The 18331-nt window shown below is 32.2% G+C and overlaps 1 protein-coding gene across 2 annotated transcripts in view; it reads right to left on the bottom strand.

Annotated features, from left to right (window-relative positions):
• LOC127704712 (SLIT-ROBO Rho GTPase-activating protein 3-like) overlaps positions 1 to 17767 on the bottom strand; it is a 77642-nt gene extending 59875 nt beyond the window's left edge. The window contains exon 1 of one of the 2 annotated variants that reach the window (XM_052208906.1): positions 17541 to 17767. In XM_052208906.1, the coding sequence (XP_052064866.1) occupies positions 17541 to 17610 (70 nt within the window). In that variant the 5' untranslated portion in view covers positions 17611 to 17767. Of the gene's footprint in view, positions 1 to 10055; positions 10268 to 17540 lie in introns of those variants that run through there. The other variant, XM_052208923.1, reaches the window with a different exon arrangement.
• Between the last annotated feature and the right edge of the window lie 564 nt (positions 17768 to 18331).

The following is an 18331-nucleotide window of genomic DNA, read 5'->3' as shown; positions in this document are numbered from 1 at the left end:
AAAGCTAGCAGCTCCCTCAGAAAATAAACTGTTATCACAGAGATATGTCTTGCCTTTTTGTAATTTTGATAATGCAAATGTTGAAATTAAAATTGCAATACTTTAACATGTAAGTAATGCAAATATTCAAAGTCGATGAACTATGACTGAAGGTACATGGCTAAACAATCTCCATGGAATGAGATGTGCCAATGCTAATACAACTGCATACCAAATACCATTGACTTATTATAAGTCGTTCCCTTTAAACAAACCTAAACACAAACATCAACTTGTAAACTATTTAAAAGTTTCAAAGTCAATGAACCATGATCAGGGGTGGGGGCCATATAATCTCCATGGAAACGATACTTGCAAATGCCAATAAATTTGCATACCAAATATCAATGACTTAACATTAGCAATTCATCTTAAACTGATCTAATGACAAACTAATACATGTAAACTAAGCAAAAGTTTCAAAGTAAATAGACCATGACTGAGGGGGCTGGGCCAAATATTCTCCATGGAAATGAGATGTGCTAATGCTTATACAACTGAACACCAATTAACATTGGCCTACCACTAATGGTTCCCCTTGAACTGACCTAATCACAAACTAATACATGTAAACTTAGCAAAATTTTCAAAGTCTATAGACCATGACTAAGGGGGCGGAGCCAAATAATATCCATGGAATGAGATATGCCCATGCTTATACAACTGCATACCAACTATCATTGACCTACCACTAGTGGTTCCCCATAAATTGACCTAATCACAAACTAATACATGTTAACTATGAAAAGTTTCGAAGTCAATAGACCTTGACTGAGAGGGCAGGGCCAAATAATCTCTATGGTAATGAGATGTGCCAATGCTAATACAACTGCATACCAAATATCATTGACCTACCACTAGTGGTTCACCATGAACTAGACCTAATCACAAACTAATACATTGTTGATGCCGCCGCCGACGCTGGAAACAGCATACCTATGTCTCGCTTTTTGACTCCGTCAAGGCGAGACAAAAATGACAGACTCTAAATAACAGCCTTTTTGGTCTGAATGTGGGACAGTTTTTGCATGTTGAATTAACATGTATCTCATTTAAAACAGACAACTGTCAAAGTGGGCAACCAGCAACAATATCTGTGGTTGAAATTAGATGAATTATTTTGAAGTGGTTTTATATATGAATAAGAGTTATATATTGACCTTGTAAATGAAATTTAAGTCAAGAACTTTCCTTGTACTTAGCAGTGATATCAAAACATTAACATTTTTAAAAACTTAATTTTGTTTTTATAAGGACTGTATAGTAAAATTCAATAGATATATTGTATTAAATTCATTATTCAAAAAAAGTTTCCCAGAAAGCCAACTTTTTTTAGGCTCAAAAAAGGGGAGATATCATATAATTAGTAAATGTAATTTCCATCACTAAATACAATGGTCTACCTGCTTGTTTTAACAACATACAGTGACTAGAACATGTACTGTATGTTACCAAATGTACAAAGGATGTAGTTATGAAATATAAGTGTAAATACTTGAAGATTAAATAGGTTTTACATTCTTTACCTTATTCAAGTACCTTAAAATATGTTACGTTTCATTATTAATGTTATAATAGGTCATTCCTTTCTCTTTTCCCCACTACTGATACGTACATTGTTGGGTGACCTTTCAATGGGGAAGTCAGTTTTTAGTAAACCTGTTTTGTTGGCTTTATTTTATATTCTGTGACACTGTGTGTGTCATTGAAGTTTTACAAATATAATTCTCCTTTATCTACATGTACATAAACATGAATTAATAAGTTACTGTAGTAAAGCACTTTATTAACATAATTATGCTACTTAATAACAGGAAAATCAAAATATGCATACATGTACTGAGTGCATAGTTTACATGTAGTCTGTCAGTGCACAGATCTAGAACTAAACTCCATACACTCATCAGAGAAAATGATCTTAATTATAGATGATCATAGATATAAAGTATAGAAAGTAATATTATTTTCATTGATAATTTAGTATAAGTTCTACAGTGCAGATGATGCAGTGTTCTACTAGCTAGACTATTTCTGCATTCTTGCTCAAGACTTGATGGTTTCCAATGACACCATGACACCAATCACAAGAATAAATAAAAAATTAGGAAAATCCAAAATCTAAGACCCTAGCCAAGCTGATTTAATAAAATTTATCAACTTAATTGCAAAATCTACCCAAAACCATTTTTACTGAACAAGGTACCAGATAAAAAGGCATTTTTACCTGTTTACAGTTACAATTGGACAGTGTCAGAATGTCATTAAAATCTCTTATTCCTCCTCATATATCTGAAAAATGTGCAGTAACTGTAATTAAAATCTCAACCTTCAATGCCAACAGAGTAATTTCCACTTAATAAAAAGACTTGCAGAAATATGAAAAAAACTGTCTATTGACATACAGGTAATAGATTGATGTGGATACAATGCCAACAACTTTAGTTTGTACATATTTGTATCTCTCATGTTTATTCATATCATTTGTATTAAAGCGAACTTACACTAAGCAAACATAAGCATATATTAAAAATTGTGTATTATATAAAATTCAATCTAAGACTACATAATAAATAAATTCAGATTCTAATTTCTATACACAATCGTTTCTTGGGTATAATTTAAGTTTTTAATAAAAGTGTAAAGCAAAGTTACCAAAGGACAATAAAAAGTTATGTCAAAGAAAGAGAGAAAAAACAATACAAAGAAAACTTTTAAACTACATAAACCTCTAACATCAAAGTATGTGTGACAGGTGCTTGGAAGTGTAGGTATATCCTGCAGTACTAATGACACTTGTGTTGCTAAAATTCTAGTGTTCAGTTGCATTCTGTGAGTCATAACTCAGGAAAGAAGGACTGGCCATGACTGATTGAGGCTGCACCAAATTGAACATATCCTTGGTCATCTGTGATCAGGCATGGGGCGAATTACATTGCAATGTAATGCATTATATTACAATTACTTTTGCAAAGTAATGCATTGAATTACACATTACATTTGTAAATTTTATTATCAAGTGAAAAGAAAAATCAAACATTTTGAAAAACAACATGAAGTCACAAAAGATTCTAGCATATGCAGTAACTGTTCCATGTATTGAATTTAAGTATACATGTAAATAGTCTATTCAATACGACTATTACATTTTAACATCATAAGGGTTTCGAAGGTTTCATGATGAATAATATTTCTGACTACCCGACTGTTTCACAAAAACTATCAAAGTAGATTGCTCTTCTATCATTGGTTTTAATGTTTGAAGGTATACATCTCTGTGTTTTCTCAAAAAAGAAATTACAGAGATGAAATTTAATACTTATTTTAACTTAATGTTAACTTTACTTTTATAAAAATGCATTTTTTTTTAAATTTCAATCAAAACATTTACTGAGAATTTCTTTCCTGATTATATAATAAACATAGAGCTTAATTTATGACCAAGTGTCAAAATGGTGAACAGATTGATTTAAAACAAACAAATTAGTGTTTTATGACAATGTTCAAATATCAATCTTTTTATGCAGGAAAATGTATAAAATAAAATGTAATAATTAAAAAAAAACTCTATCTGATACACAATGTTGTGTTATTCATTTAGAATTGTAATTTGGTCATTCTAGTATTTATACCACTTTATTTTTTTTCTTTTCAAGTTCTACCTTGGGCAAGGCTCAATCTCCGAATTCCCTCTAGTGATTTATGTAAAGTGGGAAAAATAAATAGAATAGAAAATCAATATTCAAATGATTTTGTTCTTAGTTAATCAAAAAATCTTAAATTCTGCTTTAGTTTAATCTCCAACAATATGTTAAAGATATATAGTATGTGAAAAAAGTAATGCCATGTAATGCAATGTAATGCATGAAATTACACAACTTTTTGCTAAAGTAATGCATTAAATTACAATTACATGTAATGCAAAAATTGCTGCATTACACATTACATGCAATTACATGTACTTGGAAAAATGTAATGCATTACCATGCATTACAATTACAAATTTGCATTACCCCATGCCTGTCTGTGACACACATTCTTCTACACCAGTCAACTAAGTCATGATAATATCATTGTATAGAAATTTAAAATATATGACTTCTACTTTACCATTAAAAACCCTTGCTTCAGTAGCTTGTTTGCAAGGAACAGCAATCTATGAAGGAAATTCTGATAAGAAAAACAAGGAGATATACATATAGATTCATACTGGGAAATACATGTAGATATACGGTACTCCATATGCAAGAGCTGCTGGAAATGTCCATAAAAAAATGAAATTTCACAATATGAACTGAAGCTACATATATCTCTTTTGTAAAATCAATCAAGTAAAATACTACGAAAAAAAAACTTCTCAAACTGGTAAATTATTAAGCCAGTGATTCATTGCGACAAATCATTTAAAATGTTACCAAATTCTTTCATAGATACATGTACATATATATGGTTTGGAAGTTTGGCTCTATCTGAACAAGCCTTACAAATTTTCCGCACATCACTTCCTAACTCTTATGGTGATTTTTTTAAGAGCCTGTGAATACATTGTATGCAAATTTATTGATCCTTTAATTTGATTAAACTTATTCTTGAAGATTATCAATATAATTTGTAGTAAGTTCTTTGAAAAGAAAATTGCCTTTAAAGGTTCTAACAATCATTTTCTTTTTAACATGTATTCTATACAGTTTATATGAACACTTATTGTCTTACATGTACATCCTGTTGAAACTTATGTTTTGGCATTGCACAAGGTAATGCCTTTATCAGACTGTTTATGACGTCTTTGCACTTAATCTGTTGGATGTGTACTGATGGATATTTCAGTCTTGGGAGACATTGTTTTTAAAATAGTTGATATTGGAATTGAACTATCATTCAGTGACTATGAGTACAGTTACATGTAGATCAGTACTTTTTGTCTTTTGTCAATTATTTTTTGTGCTTTGTGACAAACTGATTTTTGTATCTGTCTGAAGTCAAAAGCCTGTACTTCAGTGGTTGTTGTCTGTCATATTTGTTTTTGTTTTATTATTTTAACATAAATCAGTCTATTGGTTTTCTCTTTTAAATTGTTTCGTATTTAGTCATTGTTGGGCCTTTTACAGCTTACTTTATGGTATGGAATTTGCTCATTATAGAAGGCCATAGAGTGATCTTTAGTTTTTTTACATCCTCCCATTATGTCTTTGGTGATAGTTGACTCATTGGCCATTATACCCCATATCCTTACTTTTATATTGTCAGTCCTAAACACAACATTATAGTTCTGTATGTTATACTATAAATCACATTTCATATCCATACAGTATGAGCTCATTTACAGTTTTATAAATATAGGTAAACCGTATTAATGAACAATGTACATGCACTTATAGTTGTACGTGTACTTGTTAAATAGAGCATCAAATGGTGACTTCATTATTTCGGCACACATCAATATTTCTATTTTTTTTTTTTCTTGTGTATGTATTGTCTATTGCAATTGTGTGATAAAAAATCAATGTACTGATTATGCCTATAATGGGTCCTCTATTGGAAATAAAATTTATCTTATCTTATCTTATAGTGCAAAATTGATCTGTGTATAATACAATTTTATTGCAAAAGGAAATCTTGGAGGTTATGCAATTGATAAACATCAAAACGATAGTACATTAATTATCATAATTATATTATACTAAAAAATAATGATAGTGATAGGTTCCTAAAACTTTCTGCATCAATGCATCAGAGATATTACCACAAAAATGATTCACAAAATAAATACTGAAATTTTGCCAAATCTATGCAGACATAATTTGTCTAACAACTGTTAAAATGTTGTTTTATTACTGTAATACATCAATTTCTTTTGTTTCATGAGTAAGTTCATTATAAATGCTGAATAGAATACTTACAACTGTAATTGGAAATAAATTGCTCAAACAAATTGAGAACACAACAACACAACTATTTCCTTGAATGTGTAGGATAATAGAAATTAACCTGGTTAAATATTTCCCCAAGTAGAGAAATGATAAAACCAATTATATGTAGTGAAATATTCCTTTACAACAATATTATTGGTTATTTTTATGGGGACAGGGTATGAAATTTTTGTGTAAACCAATTTATTTCTTATATCTAAGACTATGCATTTGTTTGACTCAGGGGCAACTACATTGTAGCAAGGAGGTTATATGAGAAGGAGAGTGAACATTCTACTTGAAATAAAATTAGCATCCCCGGGATAGCAATTCGAACAGAGGAAAATGATAAAAATATAAAGAAACCGACATGTTTATCACCCACTTGATATGGCCCTCTGATGTACCTTGCTGTTACCGCGAACAGTCCGTGTGATTAGGAGAATCGCTAATGTCACATGGTTCTAATCCGTGACTTGGTCATTTAAATACAGGTGTAGTTATCTATACTAATTACTTTAAATGTGTTTTTATTGTGCAATATCATTGTACACAAAATTTGAAAGTATATCGTCTAACTACGGTGAAAATCAACTAACAAATGACAAAGTTATGAGGGTTTAAGAAAATTAGGATTGCAATATCTATTGATCCCCACCTTGCTTTAAACAAAGATTTTCGCTTCACCTGTATGGCTCTGCCCATGATAATTGGTAGGTACTATCATAGAAAATAGAGGAATATGTGAGATACTTTCGTTACGGTGACCTGTTGCGACCGGAGCAAATATTTGTAATTGAAATGAAGAGAAATTCATCGAGTGCCAGCGAAAAGTTTGTTTCTCATTGCGTTAGGTTGTAGATATAGGCATAGGCGCTTAGATTTTCAGTTCCCAAGTTGGCTCCTGGAAATAGTAAGGTTATATCCTCGAAAGGAATATGTGTGGAACCCTTGTTAAAGTTACCCGTTGCGACCTGACTGATTTAATTTTATTGAAACAGAGGAATTTATCCGAGAACCACCAAAAAGTTTCAGTAGGTATGCTGTAGACATCAGGACATGGCAATGTTTTTCTCTCATAAAATTGTTTCTGTGCAAAATTAAATGTTTTTGCATCTCCAATACATGTATTTAAATTTTTGTTCCCTTTAAATTGACGGGCTCTCACTGAAAGCATTGTCAAGGAACAAAAAAAAAAGAAGAAAAATAAAAGAAATATGATAACAATTTTTATTCTTGAAAATTCTCAATGAGACCAAGCAAAATCAGCCTTGTTATACACCAATTTTAATTAAGATTTTGTTAAAACCAGTACTTCATTGGCTTTATAAAACGGTAAACATGGTAAAATGTCAGAAAATTAACACATGCATTTTGTACATTAATACTAGGATTGCCAGGCATGTAGATTGGTACCTCTCTATATGTGATTTTTTCCTGACAATACACATGGTATGTGTAGATTTCTTCTTAATCAATACTCTAACATGTCTAAGGCCATGCACGGTTGTATTATTTATAAAAAAAATTATAAAATATGTCAATTTATTAATAAAGATACAAGACAGGAAAGTGTGTCAATTCATTCATTTACGGACATTTTTCCTGCACATTTTTATAAATATTTTATGTTTTAAATTTTAATTCCATATATATACATCATTTACGAAGCAATTCAGGTCAGTTGAGTCGTTTGTCTTGCAGATGAAGAATTTTTCTAGATGATCAAATTCTTTTTCGAGCTCCAACACTTACGAATCGCTTATAAATAAATCAGCGACCATGATCAAAATTAATGATGACTGAAATACGTCAACAAAAACATCCAGTGTGTATTTTTTAATAGCCTGGTATCCTGACCAAACCTTCACTTCTCGTAAGTAAGGCTATATATATACTGTTGAGAATATGAGACTACTATAACAAACACAGTGTTATACATGTAGTAGTCTCAGCGAGAATTGAGCCATCATCTCAGGCTTATTTTATAAAATCTCGGTCTGTTTATAACACTTCGGGTGTTTCCGTTCTTACTCCGATGTGTAATTAAGAAAGTCTCCCTCTGTGACCGAATCAATCTCAACTAATTAACACCCACTTACAGAAAAAGCGGTAACATTTTATGTGTAATTAGCGTATTTCGTCCTCTCTCCTTCTCATAAACCCTCCTTCAGTGTAGTCTATCAATTATGATTTTCTTTCAATGCATGAATAATGATGATAAAATAAATCATCTATACACCTTTACACTTTTTTAATTCTTAAATTTGTAAAATACACCATCAAATAATAAAATAAAAATCCAGTCAGGTTATGTTTTTTGTTTTAAATTCTAAATCCCTTATTTTGCAATTTTGTAAAATATATATATATTAACCTTTTCTAATTCGAAACAATTAATCTTCAGAAAAAGACAATCAATCTTCCAGAACAGACATCTACATATATACATCAAAAGCATTGTTTCAATGTATTAACTACTGTAAATTCAGAAATTATTGGAAGGTTTTTATTAATGCCAATAATGACTCAGGATGACTATCACAATGATTAGAATATCCATTCTGATAATGGATACATATATCTGCATCCAACTTTTCCTGAAATGCAATAATTAATCTCGCATTTTTGTCCATTCTTCAAAAATTGCAATATTAATGCACACAATCATTTCTAAATTTACAGTTTTCACAAATTTCCCCCTAGATCCAAAATATCAAAATTTGCAATTACAGCATGGTGTTTTTTTTATACATGTACTCTTGACTAAAATCATGATATCATCAAAATGTAAAAGTGGCAGTACACACATACATGTGCAATTCTGTCAGCTAATTACAGTATGCACGCCAACAGTAAAATCACAGGGATTTTGCACAATTATGTAACTGATACATAAAAAGGATTAGACTACAAAAATTAATAAGAATTGTTGGACAGTACATTGATATTGGTAGGCATTGTAATGAAAACAAAAGTTCTGCAGCATAATTCAATAATTTTCAAATGTCTAAATTACTCTAAATTGGCATTTGATCTCATAAATCTTCAACCTACAATACTGTATGCTAATGCAATTCATTTTAAACAATAATTTTCATTCGACCGTTGATGATTATCATGGTGGGTTAGATTCCACATTCTACCTGTCCATAACTAAGGAAAGCCACTATTATCAATGATTATGAATTCCAAATGTTTTTGGTATGTAATTCCTTAAAAAATAATAATAAATTAATAAAAGTCGCATTTTGAATTACATGTACCTTTTTGTCAATATCAAAACCATTCAGAAGCGTACGAAAAAGTATAAATACGTCAAGTGTTTATGTTTGATATCAGGAGTGTACCTACAAAAATGTATGATGTCACATTGTTTAGATGCCAAAGACAACGTAACAGTTTCACAGACTTTTTCATTAATGGCATTTCTAAATGGATTTAAATATTTTGATATGTGGCATTAGATTAATAGAATGGAGATAACTGTATTGTATTTTAAGCTACATGTATGTGTCGCTATGTAAACTCAATTTGCAACAGTAAAGTCTACATTTTACGAAGACCAAGCTTAAAATAAAATACAGTTAGCTCCTAATTGTACATGTATGCCTCTGTTAAAATAAATGTCTTCTCATTTGTCAAAAGTACTTCTGAATTAAATCCCACAGCAGATGGTGAAATTGAAAAAAAAAACATTTTAATAGATGCCATGCACTGATGCAGTTAAACATCAGAAAGAAAAAAAATATACACAACACACATTTGTCATGTATTTAGATAACTGCTTTGCACGCAGCCATGCACTCTTAGTAATACAATCCTAAGAGACTAGGAAATCACTGGCTAAGTGGACATTATTTTAGTCCTGAAGGGGTTATGTGAGGTCAAACTCTACCTACCGGCTAATGATAAACCAAGGAAATAGATCAGGATGTAAGAAGTGTCATTTCTAAGAGGATTGTGTATCATCTACATCGTAAATCAATTCATCTTAAGTGAATCAGTATGTTCGAACAAATGATCTGAGAATGTTAACGGATTTAATGTTCTGACAGACGAAATCATTGTTTTGACAGACGAGCATCTAAAATGTAAACACTGACTTACCTCTCATTTGATTGTCGAATTCGTTTGAAATTTCTCTTTCTCTCTTCTTCTCTGACATTTTTAAATCGTATTCACGATTCACGTTTTCTCGGATTCACAAATTAATGTTTAAGGTAAACAATTCACATATTGATCACTTAGTCGAAATATTTAGCCCATCCGAAGAGAATCGTCTTAGGGTCAAAGTGGGTAACAGGAAGTCTCGTGATGCAACCGAGAATAAAACGAGAAGCACTTTGCATACTGTTTTTTACCGTATTTATTCTATCAAAAGCACCATATACTAGGAAAACTTAAATATTATAATTCACAGAGAAGATTAGAACATACTTATGAATGATCATGAATATAAACTCATGTGTTCTACGTATGAATATTTTTGAATTCTAATTATTTATATAAGTCCATGAAAAGGAAGAGCAATTTATTTGACTAAGACCTGGGACTTTTATATATACTATTGAGTATAATCAGAGACATATATAAACATGTATATATGTCTCTGGTATAACAGTCCCAGTTAAGACTGATTATCATATTCTAGTGTATAAATACAAATAAGAAGATGCGTTATGATTGCCAATGAGACAACTCTCCACCAGAGACCAAAATGACATAGAAATTAACAGGTTACAGATCACCGTACGGCCTTCAATAATGTGGAAATTTCTATTAAAAGAAATGCTTAATTACCGAGAAAGAAATTTCCATTTTTGCTAGATTTAACTTTTTCGCGGATTCATTATTGTTTTTTCTGCTCTTAACGAATTAAATTTGTTTAATTGCTATTTAATTTTCGTCACCCTGAGTTTGTCATAACTTTTCTTATTGGATTATCAGTTAAATTCTACTCACTCTCATTTACCTGTTAAATTACATACATTTTTTCTTCACTCCAAGATTTGTTTTCACACGGTAAACACTTAGTTCTTTTTATATTATTTTTGAATTTCAAGTTGAAGCGTCGATCAACAATTTCGATAGTTTAGAGAACATTTTTAAACAATTCAAACGGGGAAACTAACGGCCTGATTTATGATCATTTATGTACAAAACAATGAACGAAAAACAAATATGATTTACAGCAACAAACGACAACCACTGCCACGTCCAGTTTGTGCTTTTGTTAGATCATGTTTTCTGCTTTGTATCGATCTGATGAGTTAAGCCCTTTAAATTTCAACTGATTTTTGTCTCGCCTGCGACGAAAGCCGCGGAAAGCGAGACATAGGGATTGCTTTTCCGGCGACGGCGGTGGTGGCGTCAACAATTGTTAAGTTTTCTGCTTAACTTAGTTTGATAGGAACTACTTGTGATAGATCATTGATATTTAATACAAAGTTGCCATAATTTACTATCAGTACATATCAGTTTGACGACTATTTCGAGGCCCTGCTCCCTAGGTCATGGTCCAGCAACTTTGAATTAACTGGCAATTGTCTCAGTCAATGTTAAGTTGTTGCTTAAGTTAGTTTGATATGAACTACTTGTGATAGACCATTGATATTTAATATGAAGTTGCATTACTATCCGTACATATCAGTTTGAGGCCCTGCCCCCTAAGTCATGGTCCAGTGACTTTGAATTAATAGGCAATTTTCAATGTTAAGTTTTCTGCTTAAGTTAGTTTGATAGGATCTACTTGTGATATATCAATGATATTTTGTATGAAGTCGCATAACTATCAGTACATATCAGTTTGACGACTATTTTGAGGCCCTGGCCCCTAGGACTTTGTCTAGTGACTTTGAATTAATAAGCAATTTTCAATGTTAAGTTTTCTGCTTGATTTAGTTTGGTAGGATCTACTTGTGATAGATCAATGATATTTTGTATGAAGTTGCATTGCTATCAGTACATATCAGTTTGACGACTATTTTGAGGCCCTGCCCTCTAGGCCATGGTTCAGTGACTTTCAATTAATTAGCAATTTTTAATGATAAGTTTTCTGCTTAAGTTAGTTTGATATGAACTACTTGCGATAGATCAATGATATTTTCTATAAAGTTGCATTACTATCAGTACATATCAGTTTGACGACTATTTCAAGGCCCTGTCCCCTAGGTCATGGTCCAGTGACTTTCAATCAATAAACAATTTGCAATGTAAAGTTTTCTGATTAAGTTAATTTGATAGGAACAACTTATAATAGACAATATTTTCTATAAAGTTACATTGCTGTCTGTACATCTCAGTTTGTCAACCATTTCGAGGCCCTACAGTCTAGTTGGTCCAGCGACTTTGAATTAATTAGGAATGTTGCTGTCCATCAGATTTTCTTTTCGGAATTTTATGCCGACAGGCGAGACATATCTCTGTGTCAACAGTTTATTATAGTTGGTTCTTATTTTGAACTGTTACACCACTGTCCCAGGTTAGGAAGAGGGTTTGGCGCCAGCAAATTAGTTTAACCCCGCAACATTCTGTACAGGAGTAACACAGTCAAATGAGGAAGACCAAGGGTAAGAGGGGCAATCAAAAACTATAAGTCGAAGAAAAACGGACAGCATGGTAAAAAAAAACTGTCTTTCACACTGAGAAAAAAAATTACACACTGAGCTCTGCATGAGCTTTGTGCTATGGTGAGATTGTGCACACACAAACTTGTTTAATCACATTTTTTTAGGCAGTGGCTATTTTGCGGGCTCTGAATAAAATATCTTCATTAAAGCCGGTAAAATAGCATATTTCTTTAGAAATGGCTATTTTGCCGGTGCTGGCAATATAGTGAATTTGCTTTCATTCCGGTTCTTTGTAAAGAGTGAATTTTGATATTTTACTTTTGAAAAGTACTACGAACATGTGCATTGTCAACATAGAAGAATAAAATTATTACTCATATAGTTGAATAAGATAACAGTAACAATATTTGAGATACATATAATCGTTTAAAAACATTTATGAGTCCAAGTGAAAATAAGAATTTGCAAAATGAATTAAAAGTAAAAATATTGAGCATACAATTGTAGCGATGAAATCATATCAACACATGTAGTTGAAATCAGTAACAGCCTAATTCTACATGTATGCATAAGAATAAAATCTCAAATTTTTTAACTGTATGTTGTAAAAAAAATAAAAGTTAAAAATCTCATTGCACATAAATTTCATAAAACATTATACAATCTAACAAAATCAGTCACATAGCTTCAAAATCAAAAAAGTTCAAATAAAATTTGCTTTTTGAAATAATAGTCAGTTTTTTTTTAATTGCATATCTTTTAACAAAATCGTTTTTACTAGCAAAATTGGCTTCCGTATACGTAGAGCCGGCAAAATAGCCACTGCCCTTTTTAATCTCTGTGTGTAAATTTTACGTTCTTATTGTTATTTTATTGGGATGTAAAAGCTTCGAAAGAGACACGTTTTGTATGGAGTGCTAGGCCTCTAGTTGACTATGTAGTGTTTTTTTTCATTTATTTGTCTTTAGATTCTTCTTTTTGGCCATGGTGTTGTCCGTTTTCCCGTTCGACTTATAGTTTTGATTGCCCCTCTTAACCATGATCCCTTCTTCCTCATTTGACTGTGTTTCTCCTGTACTAACTCATTGTGCACATCATATAATATAAGAGATGTGATATGTCTCTATATGTCTCTGAATATAAGTATATATATATATGAATATTGCAGCTAGTACACAGTTGGAGGTTGACCATTCCGTCATTCGGTTTATCTAGACTTCAGTCCTTTGTCATTAATATGGGTGAGACTATTCAGTGACACTCAGTAGTTTCTGACTCTCAGGTTCATGGTTACAAAGAAGTTTAATCCGTTGACTGAATAAGATGGGGAAATTGAATCGCCAAAATTACTGTCAGCGGACTCATATATCTACGTTGTAAACTTATTTTGATGAGATCAAGTGACTCGGTACTCAATAACCCAAATGACAACCATCCTGATATGTACAGTCAGAGACATATATATGTCGCTGGAACAGTCTTAGCTGAGCTATTTTTTATATAAGCAATGCTTACTTGTACTTTTGTGAAACCATCTTTTTCATGAATATTTGAATCATGAATAAAACTACCAACATACTTTCACACTGAGAAATAAAAATTACACACTGAGCTTTGTGCTATAGTGAGATTGTGAACACACAAACTTGTTTAATATCATCTTTTAAATCCCTGTGTCACGCTTGGTAAACCATCATATCTAAACCAAATGGTCAAGCGAGAAAAAAGTTTACTGGCACTTCCTGTTGAGCTTTTCTGGTACAAAATATCAAAAATATAGATAGGGTAGGTCGACTTTTCATTAATTCATTGTCAATCTGTAAAATAGGAGATTGTCATGCCATAGATAACTAAATGAGAGCTTGTCTCGTTCATTACTCGGACCAATGTATTTTAGAATGACATCGGAATGAATTTTCTCCCGCTGGTAAGTGCGGCCAGCTCAGTGAGTTTTTGACAAAATGACAATGAGTTCTTCAATAAGCAACGTAAGTATGTAAGTGTTCTAGCTTCTTCATCAATATAAACGTATAATAACAGTTTTTTTTCTATTTCTTACGAATTTAATTTTATTACGCTGAATATGTAATAAAGTATGTCAGGTTAAGATTGTCTGGTATCGGTTGTGATATTCTGGAACAATGTTGAGATCTACTGTCAAATAAAATTTTCAACGAGTTATCAATCGGATTCAACCGTCAAAATTCATGAACTTTCTGTATAGTGTGGTTGTCATTTTAACTTGTTTCTGGTTTTGACATTAGTTTTATATGGAGTCTTGTTGGTCTAATACAGAATGAGATACTAAAGAGTTGTGTTTAAAAGTCTAGCTAACGAGATAGAAAGTCTAGCGCTGAAGATTTAAAGTCAAGCGCTGTACGTATATAGTTTGGCACAGAAGATGCAAAGTCAAGCGATGTAGATCTTCATTTTCAGAGTTGTAGATTCAAAGTCCTGCCTTGCTTCCTAACAAATAAGGCTTACTGTTGTGTCATGTATGTGCATATGGAAACAGCATCTTCCATAGATTTGATTTACAATAGGTCAAACGCTTCGATAATTTATGGCCCTAATGTCGGTACGGATGTGATACAAGAGAAAATGAAAGGATATGGAGTAAATGTACATGGGACAAAAACGCACACAATACAAAGAAAAAATAGAAAATTATCAATGAACAGGGCTTTTATTCCTGTTCTTCATCTTGACAGTTGATGTAGGGTCTCCAACAATGAACGAATCATTCATACCCTACAACAAGGTCAAGACGGCCCCTAGCGTCGACTTAAGCGGTACTATTGATAAAAATAAACCACAGTTCACCTTCTTGCTCCCCACCCGCCTCGGAGTGCCAACTTGTGCGATGCTTGTGTACGACGGTTCTCCAGTCGAAAGCACCAGGGATACAAGAAAAGTGCAGTAATTTTGAAAGACATCGATCGCCGCTAAAATATGCCTTGAAGTTACACATGTCGGGAGCAGTCAATGAATTACATAATTTATAAGGACTGTCAAACAGAAAATTCATTATAAAACATGCGAAAAACAATCTTGATGTTCATATAAAGCCCTTTTAAAAGTTGTATTATTCTTCAGCTATCTAAGAATAAATTTTATTGCACACCAACTTTCTCAATTGACAAATTCACCGGGGCCGAATTGCGAAACCAAACTCCTAACTGTGTATTGCTATCTAATACCTACAGCGCTCGACTTTACATCTACAGCACTAGACCTTACATCTTGAGCGCTAGACTTTATTTCTCCAGCGCTTACTTAACATCTTCAGCCCTTCAGCGCTAGACTTTACATCTCGTTTTCTAGGCTTTTAAAAACCATTACTCTTTAGTATCTGTCTAAATAGACAAACAGGACTCGATCATACAAAACTAATGTCAAAACAAGAAACAAGCTATAATGACAACTATATAGAGGGTTCACGAATTTTGACGGTCGTATCCAATTGACCATTAGCATGACATACTTTATTACATATTCAGCTTAATAAAATTATATTCGTAAAGAAACAGAAAAAAAACTGTTAGTATACGTTTATAGTGACGAAGAATAACACTTATATACTGATATATACATTACGTATTGATGAACTTATTGTCATTTTGTCAAAAACTCACTGAGCTGGCCGCACTTACCAGCGGGAGAACATTCATTCCGACGTCATCTTAAATTACATTGGTCCGAGTAATGAACTAGACAAGCTCTCATTTATTTATCTATAACATGACATTCTCCTATTTAACCAAATATTTAGATTGAAATAAATTGATGAAAAGTCGACCTACCCTATCTATATTTTTGATATTTTGTACCAGAAAAGCTCAACAGGAAGTGCCAGTAAGAAAATTTTCTCGCTTAACCATTTGGTTGAGATTTGATGGTTTACCAGGCGTGTGTGTGTAAATTTTACGGAAAATGGATTAAGTATTAGTATTGGCTTGTGATAACAAAAAAGTAGTCCTTTACTTCAGTCCTTTTCTTAGTCGCTTATCTTAATCAATATTATCATATTGCGATTTTCCACCCCATGAACGGTAACTTGAACATTTCTCTGACGATTCGAAAACGAAACAAATACTTTATATAGATAAAAAAATATGTCAACTACTGATGCAGTTTATATCAAAGGCATAGGTGACTCGATAACAGACAAGTCTTGATTTGTCAATACAAGAAATTTCGACCTCTTTGAATCGTTCTTTACTTGTAGTAACTTTTAGATATTTTACTCTGTTAGCGTAGAAAATGATAAATTACATGTTTGAAGATAATAATAAATAAAAAACATAATGCAATATTAGTCGTACATTCATATCATGCTTCTTGGACAATAACAGACACTGACTGACACAAGCCTATTTTCACTTTTTCAAAGATTGCGGGGAGGTGGGGTGGGAGGGGGGGGGGGGGGGGGCTTATTATAAGAATATATATTTCCCAAGCAAATATGAATTTTCCTCAAGTAATACTATTTCCGCATCAATTTTGGACGAAAAACAGTTTTTCTACATGAGTTTTTTTATAATATTCGTTTCAACCGACCTATGCATTCAAGTTATTCCTGTTTTATTATTACAGTTTCTCTTGTTACACAAAATAAAACATTTTCTATCGATTAGATGAGTATAAAGAAATGAAAAGGAAATCCATCACCGGCCAATTTCCAAAAAAAATGAACACTGAGTCATATCAATTAAAGATGACCTATAGAACCAATCAAGTGATTTAGAGAAGCCAACTGTGATGAATTCATAGACATTTTTAGATTTATAACTAATATATATATAAATTTCAGATGTACGGGTATGGAAGTATCCTTCGTTTCTTTTTTCTTTCTCTCAACGTCAAGAACCCGCCACTGTAACCTACTGTTCCAACAATAGAACAGGACAACAGTACACTAAAGAATGTTATACATGTATACATACAAATAATCTCAAATTCCAAAGATCAATATCATGAATATAGAACAGCACAATAGTAAAGTATATCTAAAGACTCTTACCTTTACAGTTTAATACAAATTCCAGATCAATTTCTCTCTCCCTCTCCTTGTCCTTTTTATCAATTTTCATGTTTTTGGTCAACAATAAACACAGTTAATGTCGATGTCAAATGTGCGCTACAGTCAAAACATGATAATAAACCCACGTTATTGTATACCGAAAGGTGTATTATGGGTATAAGGACACATCTGCTGTTTATAATCGTACAAGCGATAAATAGACTATTTCGGCCTATAAGGAAGTTACATTATAAAAATGTCCCGATTATCAAGTTACAGGAACGAGTTTGAAGTATATAATTTTGAAATGTAGACGACATTTTCCATCCATCCTCTTAAAGGCCAGGAAGGCTTTAACTCATGACAGACAATTAAGAACGTGTGCATTGCATAACAATAACCACATTTATACATATAAGGCAAACTCATTGTCAAAACAGAGGAGGTGTTATTCTGTCTCAATATACTGCCATAAAGAGAATATACAATTTCTTGGAAAACGATCTGTCGGTTACATCAATTGGTACACGCGTTTAACACCGGTACTTTCAAGTTGTAATACAACACGACGCCGTGTAAATCTTACAGGGATCTATCCCCACTTTTGAAGAAAATTAAGATATAAATATCTGCGATGATCTATCTCATTTTGTAAGTATATATAATACGAGATTTATATGTTTTACAAATTTATGTCATTGCAATTCTGTTGTATCTCCTCACTTTCTATTGCATTATAACGTAGCCGTCTCATGTCGTAACATACAAAAATTTGTAAAACATATAAATCT

The sequence above is a fragment of the Mytilus californianus genome, unplaced genomic scaffold (assembly GCF_021869535.1).
Source record: "Mytilus californianus isolate M0D057914Y unplaced genomic scaffold, xbMytCali1.0.p SCAF_1, whole genome shotgun sequence".
NCBI lineage: Eukaryota > Metazoa > Mollusca > Bivalvia > Mytilida > Mytilidae > Mytilus > Mytilus californianus.
This window is presented reverse-complemented; position numbering and strand designations above follow the sequence as displayed.